General features: G+C 22.8%; 1 protein-coding gene across 4 annotated transcripts in view; it reads left to right on the top strand.

Annotated features, from left to right (window-relative positions):
• LOC127284956 (protein phosphatase 1B) overlaps positions 1 to 12,138 on the top strand; it is a 28,781-nt gene that overhangs the window by 8,871 nt on the left and 7,772 nt on the right. For all 4 annotated transcript variants that reach the window (XM_051310689.1, XM_051310687.1, XM_051310686.1 and 1 more), the window contains exons 3-4: positions 3,889 to 4,006; positions 10,691 to 10,802. In XM_051310689.1, coding sequence (XP_051166646.1) covers positions 3,889 to 4,006; positions 10,691 to 10,802 — 230 coding nt within the window. The remainder of the gene's footprint in view (positions 1 to 3,888; positions 4,007 to 10,690; positions 10,803 to 12,138) is intronic.

Here is a 12,138-nt window from a genome sequence, read left to right as displayed (position 1 = left end):
TACGGTGCACGGAAAACTGAGCTTAATGTTATTTCGGAGATAGGTCCCTTCTCTCGTGGAGCGTCACATATATTTATTTTTTTTATCCTTTCGTAATTTATACATAGAGGTCGTTTTCACCTTATGGATAAGTTGTGAGGGGGAAATATTTCTTGACGTTATTTTGAGAAATAAATGATCAAATATACTAGAATAAGGGTAAAAAGTCACCCCTGCGACCGGGTCGGTTCCTCACACTTTATCCGTACGTCATATGATGTGTTTAGAGTATATCTCCTTGTGTGAATTTATAGTCTATAATCATTATATTCATTTCTTATTTGGGATCAATTAATATTTGACAATTGTACTTGAAGATCGACATTATCCGAATAGACTATTTTATTGTTGAAAGTGATATAAGGAAAAGAGTCGATATTTGATCATTATTGAACTTAAGGGGCTATACCAGAGTGACACTTTCAAAAAATCAATTTTTTGGCTTATTCGATAGTTTATACTTTCAAAAATATCATGTGAAAGCGTCAAGATTGTATCTTGATTAGTTTTTGAATGGCAATGTTCTAAAGAGCGACCGCTCGCTGATATAAACCGCACCACCTGCCTATAGACGATCTTTAGCGTTTTTTTGGAAACGACATTTTTAAAAATTGCTGACATCATAGCTTAACGAGAAATTCACCGATTGACTTTAAATTGAAACTGAGTATTCTTGAATATATTTACTATACAATGACCTACGATCTTTTTGATTGGTTGAAAATTGTCAATTTGGCATTAAAAAAAACGACCATTTTTTACCCCAAAAACGACACTTTTTCAGAACTACGCCATTTTATTAGTTTTTGATATTTTTCAAAAATCCTAGGTCATTGTATAGGAAATACCTTAAACTTCAAGAACCTTTTTGAATTTTTTTGTTTCATCTACTCATTTGGCCGGAATCATGTCAGCAGTTGGGGAAAATTTTTTTTGCCACCTCCGAAGACAGCACATAACTTCGTTATTTTTCAATATTTTTGTAAAAAAAATCTTAAAATATAACTAAAAATATGCCTTATTATGTCCAAAAAACATCAAAACATTCTATTAAGTACTTTCTTTTAAAAAAATACCCAAAAATCGTCTAATTTTTCATGGGTTTGGTATAGCCCCTTAAACAAGTAATTAATGTATTACATTTGATCTTTGTAATAAATTTTATATTCCTGGAAGTCACTTAATATTTTATTTTTATATTTTGTATTTGGGTTCACCAACTTCCCTCCCTGTGATCTTAAAGTCTTTTGTTAATTTTAACTAATAAATTAACTGTCGTTCGCGTGCAAATTATATTATTTTATTTATCATCAAATAGAGCCCCAGCAACTTTGAACCCGATCGCGCTGAATGTGGAATAATTTTATATAATTTATGTGAGTTTTGTGATCATTTATTCTTATTTAATTATATTTTCTTTAAATAACAAATTATTCCGTCTCTAAAGTTTAATTCTCCGAGAGGTTAAAAACAGTAGATATATTCTGCGTCTGCGCAGAATGTTCGCTTCTGCGCAGTCGCAGAATATATCTACTGCTTTTAACCTCTCGTAGGATTTTAGCCACACGGTGAAAATGGCCTCATAAAGAGAAGTAAATGATCTTTAAAAGGTCAGGAGAAATAAAATTATTTAAATTTTTTGATTTCATTAGATGGTTTGCCAATCTCCTCAAGCTTAAAAATTTTTATTTATTTTTGTAACAGGACATTTTATTTAGTGATTTATTAACGCTATTTATAAGTTGAGCCGATTAGCGTTTAATTGAACGAAGTCGACTACTTGGAAAAAAATCATTTTTAGACTGATCACCATTGATCATGTATTGATTTTGTGTATTTTATAGTGTGTTGTATAAGTGATAATACAGTTTAAAAATTAGTAAGTTAGAATTTCTATGTTACCGAATTTTATAAAATAGAAATTATATTGAATTGCATTTTCATATTTAAACATTTTTTTATTTAACAATTTTGAGAAAATGATCAAATCATCGAATTTTCATTTGACCGAAATTGCAAATGGCCGAACAAATATCTGACAGAAAAGTTTTGGCGCGATTTTGAAAATTAACCAATTGGAAATAATCAAGAAAATTTTGATTTAATTTTTGAATTCCAGCCAAAAATTTTGTCGGATATTTGTTCGGTCAAATGAAAATTCGGCGTTTTTAAAGGGGTGAAATCCAAAAGATAACCTCAAAAATGAAAATCACTTAAAATTCTGATAAAGAGAAATTTTGTAAAATAAAAAATCTGCCAAATAAAAATTCGGTATCCAAAAAAGTCTGTTAAAGAAAAATTATTTAAAAAGTAAATTTTAATGAATGATTTTTATGGGAAATTCATAAATTTTTACACATAATTTTCTTTACTTTTGTCATTTGATTTGAGGCCAATAAAGTAAAGTATTTACTTTTAACAATTTATTTCAAAAAAATAACAAATTTTTTTAAAAATAAATGAAGGATTATAAAATTATAAAATTTTATTAAAACAAAAAGAAATTGAGAATTCAATCTGAAGATATATTTGTAGAACCCCTGTTAAAAGCATCAAGTTTGTATCACTTATATTATTATTTTTCTCTCCTCCAGTTTAATAAAATTCACCTTGAAAAGAGAAAATCTTAAAATAGAAAAGTACTTTTATAAATATGATTATAAGGTATTCTATTTCAAACCTTTTCACCAGGAAAAGATTATCACGTACAAAAGATTTTTTCAAATGAATATGTATATATTTTTATGAAAAGAAAATTCAAAGGTATATAATTCATAATAGTAAAGGAATCAAAAAGATGGAGAATTTAATAAATTTTATATTGGCTGTAAAATTTTTCTGAATTTTATTCGATTTTTATTCTAGTTTTTAATTATTATTATTATTACTACAGGTGTTAAAGACGATTAAATAATAAATAATAAATTCATCGATTAAGTAATAAAAATTAAAATGCTATTTTTTTAAAATTGTTAACATATACTGTAAATGCAATATAAATTAAAAAATTGCTGAACGATGAAAACTAAATATTACAGTTATTAACATCGTAAGTTTAAATAAATGTATGTATTTTTTAAAAAAAGCAACATTACGGAATAATGAGATGGGAAAATAATACAATAAGTAGTTTCTAAACTTCATCTGAATACACGAAAATTAATGCCAAGAGGTTTTGGCAATGGCCTCTGCATATTAACGTAATGGGTTAGATATTTAGAGATTTAACGCTTTTGATTCAGATCAAGTTCACTTGATATTTTCATTATTATTAAAACTTTGTCTAAAAACAAATAACAATTTTTTTTTTCTTAGTAATATTTATTGAAATCTTTATTCATTTAATATTTATTTATTTTATCATTTTGAATTTAAAAAATTAAAATTAAACAAAATTAACTAAAGCAGTTAAATTATTATCAAACAATAACTTAAATTTGTTTCTTCTGAATTTATTTTTTTTTTTATTGCCAATATTCCTATTTTTATTTTCCCTTATATTAACTGAACCAATTTTTAATTTTAGTTTTTTTTTATATAACCGAAAATGTTCATTTCACAAATAATATTGTTTCGTAACATATTAATTTTGAAGAATATTCATGCAAAAGAATAAAAATTCTGTAAAATTAAAATTGTGTACAATTTTTTTTTTCTCCAAAATTAAGATTCTTTTAAATTACTGTTTTGCAAAAATAGTATTCTACAGAGTGGAATTTTATTAAAACAAATGAAAATTCTAACAATTGATTTTTAAAACTTATTCATACGTTCCAAAAAAAAAAAAGAAAACAGTTTTGATAGTATCGAAGATTTGATTAATCTAAATAATTATCATTATTTTTACAGGGCAGCCGAGACAATATGAGTATAGTTCTGGTAACCTTCCCAGGAGCGCCAAAGCCGAGTCCTGAAGCGCAGGAAAAAGAGACTGCACTCGAAAAGGCCCTCGAAAGGAAGATCAAAGGTTCACTGTCTTTTCCTTTTTCACATTCTATATTATCTCTTTGTTGTGGTATTAACTCGCGATCTCGATATCGTAAACGCACCTGACGTCAATCCCCCAATTTTATTTAGAGAAAATAATTTAATTTTAATAAATACCTCCTCCCCCACCCCTAGCCGTTAAAAAAAAAATAATTTACAAAAAGTAATGAATTTGATGAAACTACGAAAAAGTAGTTAAAAATATTTAAAAAAAAAAAAAAATTCTAACCGGTGACAACGGAGCGCACTTTATAAAATTCATTAGCTAGAATTTCAATTTCATTTCTTCGATTTAGAATTTTAACGAATTTCTTGTTAAACAAATTTTTATATATGAGAATTTTTAAAGTAACCAATTTTTTATTTAAAAGAATTTTTAACATCTTTTTATCAAACAACATTTTGGGTTCGAATTTTAAAATCGACAAATCACCAAAAAAAATTTTGATATTTAAAAATTTTTAAATTTGGGCCGAAATTTTGTTTTGTCGATTTTAAGATTTTAAGAATTCTATAAATTTGCAAATAAAAATTTGTACAAGAGAAGATTCCGATGAACTGAAAATTCAAATTCGAATAACTGAAAATTCTGTTGATTGAGAATTTTGCTAAATTAAAATTCGGTTAAGTAAAAATGGAGTTTAAAAAAAAAATTTAGTGAAATGATAATTCGAAGAAATGAAAATTGATCAAAATGAAAATTATTTTAAATAAAAATTCTAACTAATCAATTTTATGGAATTATCAAGCGCCCAGTAGTAATTAATAAAATAAATAGAAATAATAATTTATTAAAATACAATAAAAATCGGTTTTTGTGGGATTATCTGATTAAAATCACAAAATATTAAAAAATATTTTGAAATTAAAATACAAAGTATTTATTGGAGGGGGTCAACGATATTTTAGCAAATATTTTTTATCCTTTTGTACTCTACGAAAAAGGGTTCCATGATTTTTTTTTCGAATTTTTCATCAAGCCTTATACGAGATATAATTTTTTTTTTTAAATTAAAGATTTTTTTCTTTGATTGTTCATAACTTTCTTTATATTGTTTCAATTTTGAAAGTATTTTTTTTTTAATCCTGGGTAAACTTTTCGCAAATTTGATGCAAAAAATGACGGAAAAATAATAATAATAATAATTAAATTAATTTTGAAAAATTTATATTTAGTAAACGGTTTGATAAAAGAAAAAAAGAAAAAATCCTGGAACTCTTTTTCGTATCTAATTTATTTAATTCCCGCATTATATCAATTTTAGAACTTCTAAAACGGTTTTTTTTTCAATCTTTGAGTAGAATATATATTTTTTCTATGAAAAACAATAATCCAAATGTGCGTGTGTCACGTTTTGTTGCCTTTACAAATTTTATGATGAAAAATATTTTTTACATTAAATTTGGTACGTTTTTTGTGGTGATTGATCGGTGATAAAAATTTTTAAATATGAGGCAATTTTATCCAAGATTTAAAATAAATGACAAATAATTCGAATATTCATTCGCATATCTTGCGTATAGAAATGAATATGTACCAAATATTTCTATATTCAATTTTTTAAATTCGTCTAACGAATAATATATATAGAATTTTATTGGTTTTATATTATTTGACGAAAATCCCATTTTACTGCCATGTTGTTAGGAAGAGAAAATTATTAAGTTTTTCTTATAAAAAACCATTTTTATAACAAGACAGTATTTTGTTTTTTCTTTTCTATATAGATTTCAAAAAACGAAGCACTTTCTTAAAAAAATTATCCCTATTGAAAAAATATCAATTAAACAAATTGACAAAATTTAAAATTAGTAATAGAGAAGAGAAATTTAAAAACTTTTTAAATTTCTATAAAAATTAGTAATTATACAAAAATTTATTTTTAAATATTCCAAATTTATATCAAATTACAGAAAATGAACATTTAAGTTTCAATAAATTATTTGTTGTTTTCCACTATAAATTATGATTTAATTTTTTTGTTCAGTTAAAGTTTTTTTTTTATAAATAAATAGGAAAAAAGTTAATTTAAACAAAACCACTTTTTGTTCAAATGTTTACAGTTATTAAAAATACATAATTCAAATTTAATTTTGTTTGAAATAAATAAAAAGTTACTTTTTATTTTTATTTGTAATAAAATCCATTTATAAAAAAAAAAATTTTAAGAGAGAAAACTGTCTTCTCAGAAACACAAAGTATTAATCAAAACTTAGCTCAAAATAATTCGTTCAAATGTATAAAGAATGATGAAAAAAAAATATATATATATATATATTTTAATAGTATTAGCGAGAGTATAAAGATGCTCAAACTTTCAAGTATTTTATGTATAACAAATAACGAACGTACGTCTCGTAAAGAAAATACAATTTTAATTAGATTTCTTTGTAATTAACAATTATAATATAAATATATACTAATGACTGATTCATTAGTATTGTGTGCAAATCAAATGATAGAGAATTAGGATAGTAAACCAAATACGTGAGACCTTACTCGGAATTTTTCACCTCATGTCGATCAGTATTAAAACAAATTAATTAGATATAATTTAAATTAATTAACTTAACTATATATATATATATAAATTTCAGTGAAAGTTAATTTAAAAAGTTCAAATGACAAATTTTAAAAAAAAATTAATTTACAATTAGTAAAATTTGATAAAAAAAAAGTAAATTATTTGACAAAAATAGGTACATATAATATATATCTTTAGTCAAATGAAATAAAAAATTGAAATTTTATAAAAAAAAATATAATATATATTAGAAATATTTTAGATATTTATCATGTGATTCATAAATAGTCTTAATATCAAAGATATAGTTATATAATGTGATTAAAATTATTCCTAGTTATAGGAGCCCAAATATTTCCGAATTACTTTTAATTGTAAAGAAAATTATATTTTTCTATGCCGTTAAGTAGTGACAAGTTTTATTTATTTTAGAGTTATATATAAATTAAAAGAGTTTATTAGAATGTTGAAATTAATTAGATTTAATTAAATTATTATGGATTATCCATATCATGTTGAGTTTTTTTTCATTAATTTTTTTTTTGTTTTGAGAAATATGAATGTGTTATATAGATTAAAAATTAGAATTAGAGTAGGTTTTTAGAAAAAAAAGTGTAGTTTTAAAGGTTGTTCTTTGAAATATATAAATAATGTTAAACTCTCTTTTAAACATAGTGAGCTCTAATTGTAAGATAAATTTTATTTTTTTTTTGTTAACAATATATTAGGGTGGCCACTCAATCAGGAGAAAGGGGAAAAAATTTCAATCGGGAAAAAGCCGGGACTGAAATTTTACACCGGGAGATTTTTTCAAATTTTTTCATCAAGCCGTTTACGAGATATAAATTTTGCAAAATTTGAGAATTCTAATGATTTTTTATTTTTGAATGCTCATAACTTTCTTATAAATGCGTCAATTTTATTTTTTTGTTAAAATGAGTATTTTTAACTGAAAATTTCAAAAATTTATACAATTAAAATTTACTATATTTTTTTGTAATTTAAACGTTAAAATCTTGTTTTTAAAACTGTTTGTATTTTTCGATTTCTTTTTTTTTTTTTAATTTTCAAAAAAAACTACTTTCTTTTACAAAAATTTTTGAGCCTAGTCTGGTCGTGAGAAAACAATTTTCTCATTATTTTCAAAATTTTTTAAAATTTTCGAAATTTTGAATTGAAATACATTTCTTATACCTTTTACATTTTTGAAAATTTTGCATATTTTTACCCAAAAAAACAAAAAAAAAAAAAAAACAAAAAATTTAGGACTTTTCTATGGTTTTCACCATAGAAATCAAATTTTTCGAAATTGTCACTATCATTTTCGTAATCAGCGCATCAAAATACATAAAAGTACGTAGTACAAAAAAAACCAGAGATATTTTTAAAAAATGCAAAATTTCGAAAATTTAAAAAAATTCCGAAAATATTGAAAAAATGTTTTTCCCATTATCGAACCAGGCTTGAAATTTTTGTAAAAGTAGTTTTTTTTTGAAAATTTAAAAAATCGAAGGATACAAACAGTTTTAAAAACAAAATTTTAACTTTTAAATTACTAAAAATATAGTAAATTTTAATTTTATAATTTTTTTGTAATGAAATTTTTGAAAACTTTATTTAAAAACATATATTTTGAAAAAGAACTATTAAAATTGATGTATTTTTAAGGAAATTATGAAAATTCAAAAAATTAAAAATTATTTAAATTCTCCAATTTTGAAAAATTCATATTTCGTAAATATGGTTTGATGAAAAAATTTGAAAAAAAATCATGACGATCTATTTTAGAGGGTACAAAACGGTCCTTTAAAATCAAAATATATTAATTTTCATAGTAACTAAAAACCAAGAGAAAAACGGGAGACAAAAAGTCTAAAAATAGTGGCCACCCTGTAATAAAATTATTGTCCTTTTGTTTTGTAAAACAAAATTTTTTTCTCGATTTCAAATTCCGTTTTTTATTAACGTAAAAATTGAAAATTTTTAAAAAGTTTTTTTGCCAAAGAAACAATAAAAAAAAAAATTACGAACTAATATCTTGGAGATTGCGAATTAGTACCTACTTCAAAGGAAGTTAACAATATTATCAAATTAATCAAGAATGTGAAATTGAATTTTAGGACAATTAGAATTTTATCTTAGTAATTATAATTACAAGATAATTTTTATTTTCAATCGTTTCTGTTTTTTTTTCTTTTTTTTTTGAATAGTTGTAAAACATTAACTTTTTTTTAATGTTTATTATTGAATATAAATTATTTTTTTATTAAATATTAATTATTTTTTTAATTAATATTAAATATTAAAAAAATAATAAATGGAAATAATGAAATTGATAAGGGGCCAAATTAAGGGAATTGAAAAGTAGTTAAATTTGTAAATGTATAATAATCTGACTGAAAAATTTTTATTTTAGAATTTTGAATTTGAAATCGAGTCATGAGACAGAAACGATTGATAAAAAAATTTAATTTGTCAAATGAGACTGTTGTTAAGTGCGTATCATTTCATTAAATCTAGTCATAAATAATCGAAAGAAATGAATAACTGATACGAAATACTTAACGTCTAATTATGAAACTCAAATTCTCAAAAACAAAAAAAGAAAACAATGTGTTTTAGACAAAAATTTTGATACGAATTTAGATCATAAATTATTTATATATATATATAAATATTTTCCATTAGATTGTTAAGCCTAACAGCGGTACAAAAATTAAAAAAAAAAAACCGAGTGCCAAATAGTTTTATTTTTTTTTTGTTTTTATGAAACTCGTGAATATTCCTGAAATTTACTCGTTTATCCAGTGACCAAACAATTTTGTTTTACAATTGAAAATTAGAAAAAAAAACTTGTTAAAATTTTTCCCTTTTTCTAAGTAGAGACAAAATTTAATTATTTTTTTTATGTTAAATGACGTATAAATTAAAAAGTATTAAAAAATAAATAAATTTTGTTAGCCTTGAATAAATAAATAAAAAAAAAAAATTGAATGAATATTGATGCGTCTCTAAAAAAAATTGATTTATTAAAATATAAAAAAAAAGAAAGAAAGGAATTTTTTTAAAAACTGATATTATTGTACCACTGTTACCTGATTGTTAAGTAGTTAATCGTTGATGTGCGAAATCTTTATATACCTTCAAAGAATGTGTTCCACCCTTGGAGTTGTTAGAAAGGAAACATTAAAGTTCTTATTGTAAATAAAAAAAGTCTCGTTTTGTATTGAAAAAAAAATAATTCATTTATACATAGAAGATTTTTTAAGGTAGGTACTACTTTCTTTATGCCTCTAGATCTCCGTCTTTTTTTTCTCTTCACTTTTTCACCCCCCCCCCCCCCCCATTCAATCCTTTTTTGCAGGCATTTAACGGCAATGCATTTCTTATGGCGGAATTTCCTGCATTAGCCGTTAAAAAAAAAAAAAACAAATTTTTTATCGATTATCTAAAACAAATATGAAAAAAAAAAAAAAATGATTCCGACAATTCCAGAGGTGGACAAAATTGATAATTACGAAAGAGAAACGCTATATGCTTACGACCGGAATACAATTTTTTTAAATTGGCACTAAAAATGAATTTAAAAAAAATAATTTTTTTTTTTAATTTCCTATAATTTATCGGATGGAATTAATTACCCATAAGAAATGTACTATGGCTTTTGTCATTTATATTCCAGTCCTGAGTAGTTTGCATGTTCCCCTTTTATTCGTTTCTCTTTCTATTTAGAAAATCCCTTTCTTTTCACAAAATAATTTTTAATTTACAAGAAGAAAAAAAACAAAAAAATTTGTTACGGTTTTATTATGCCAATATTGAGACAGTGGGAATTTTGTTGTTTGCATTTTGAATGAAAGCTTTTATCTCACACCGGTATAACAGTTGATACATACATATTTATATATATAGTTTTGGCTTTAAAGTCAAAAGACGTGTTTGAAATATTGTCTTGATTTAATTAATTAGTTAATTAATTGCACTGTTGTTTGTTCGTTTTTTTTTTTCTAAAGAAAAAAAAAATAATTGTCAAAGAAAGCACGTGCAGTTTTTTTAACGTTATATAAACTCTTTATATCTCACAATAATTATTTTTGTCTTATCTTATTCTATTTATTTATTTTTTTTCTGTGAAACAGAAATCGTTGAGCAACAGGAGGGAAAAGAGAACTTCGACTTTGTTCAGATGCTCAAATTTCTTCTTTGTGTGGAACTACCGAATCTGCCACCTGGTGGAGGACTTGCTGCAAAGTGAGTTTGTTTTTTATTTTTGTATTTTACAAAAAACTTTTATAAGAATTTCAAATTTTTATAAAAATTAACGTCGATGAAGTTCACAACGATTTCAGGCTTCGGATTATACGATTTTTTTCTGACTTATTTAAATAAAATGTGACGTTCTCGACTTTTTTTTTACAAAATTTTTAAACAAAATACGTTTCTTTTAGTATACAAAGCAGATTTTACATCTTGTTTATTTCAATTATTTAACAAATTTTTAACTAAAATTTTTCTCTAAATTAATTATTTTTTTATATTTTTAATGAAATTCTTCACAAATTCAATTATCTTAAATTATTTTTCAATGAAAAATTTTATGAAGTTCAATTATTGTTTACAATTTTAAAAAATCAAATAAAATGACAAAAAATTTCAATTTTAAATATTTAACAATTTAATTATTTCTAAAATTTTCCATCTAAAACTTTCTAAAATTTAATAATTGCAATTTTAATTTTTCCGAAATTCAATTATTTTTAATAATTTTTATAATAACTCTTCAAAAATTCAATTATCTTAAAGTATTTTTCAATTTTAAACTTTTGAAATTCAATTTTTGTTCGTGATTTCTAATAAATTCTTCATCAACAGAAAACACTAAACTCCTATTATATAATTATTATCTGAAAATTAACACAATCTTTTGAAATTCAATTATTTTCCAAAATTTCAATTTAAAAACCTCTAAAATGTAATTATTTTAAAAATTCTCCATCTAAAACTTTTTGCAATTTAATTATTTTAATTAAAACTCTTCCAAAATTCAATTATTTGAAAGCATTTTGTATTTAAAAATTTTGAAATTTATTTTTTGTCTGTAATTTCTAATAAATTCTTTATCAATAGAAATTACTAAAAATTATTTCAATTAAAAATCACTTGAAGTTTAATTAATTTTAGAAATTTGAATTGTAAATTTTTGAAAATTCAATTATTTTTAGAATATGTTATTTAAAATTATTTGATAAATTATTTTTAGTTTTGTAAAATTTAATTATTGTCTGAAATTTAACAAAATCTTTTGAAATTTAATTATTTTTAAAAATTTCAAACTATAACTCTTCTAAAGTTCAATTATTTTTAATAATTTTAATATTTCTGTAAAATTTCATTTAAAATAGTTTCAAATAAAAACTCTAAATTTGAATTGTTGTCAAAATTTTTTTTTTTTAAAGAAATTTGTCCCATTTAATTAAAATTTATAAAATTTACGTTTTCGATTTTGAAATATTTTTTCAAATTTTTTTTTAGTATTTTAGTTTTTTAATAATAATAATTTAAAAAAAAAAACTTATAACTTTTCTAC

This window comes from Leptopilina boulardi, unplaced genomic scaffold (genome assembly GCF_019393585.1).
Source record: "Leptopilina boulardi isolate dan_hultmark-lab unplaced genomic scaffold, ZJU_Lbou_2.1 LbouV2_327, whole genome shotgun sequence".
Taxonomy (NCBI): Eukaryota; Metazoa; Arthropoda; class Insecta; order Hymenoptera; family Figitidae; genus Leptopilina; species Leptopilina boulardi.
This window is presented reverse-complemented; position numbering and strand designations above follow the sequence as displayed.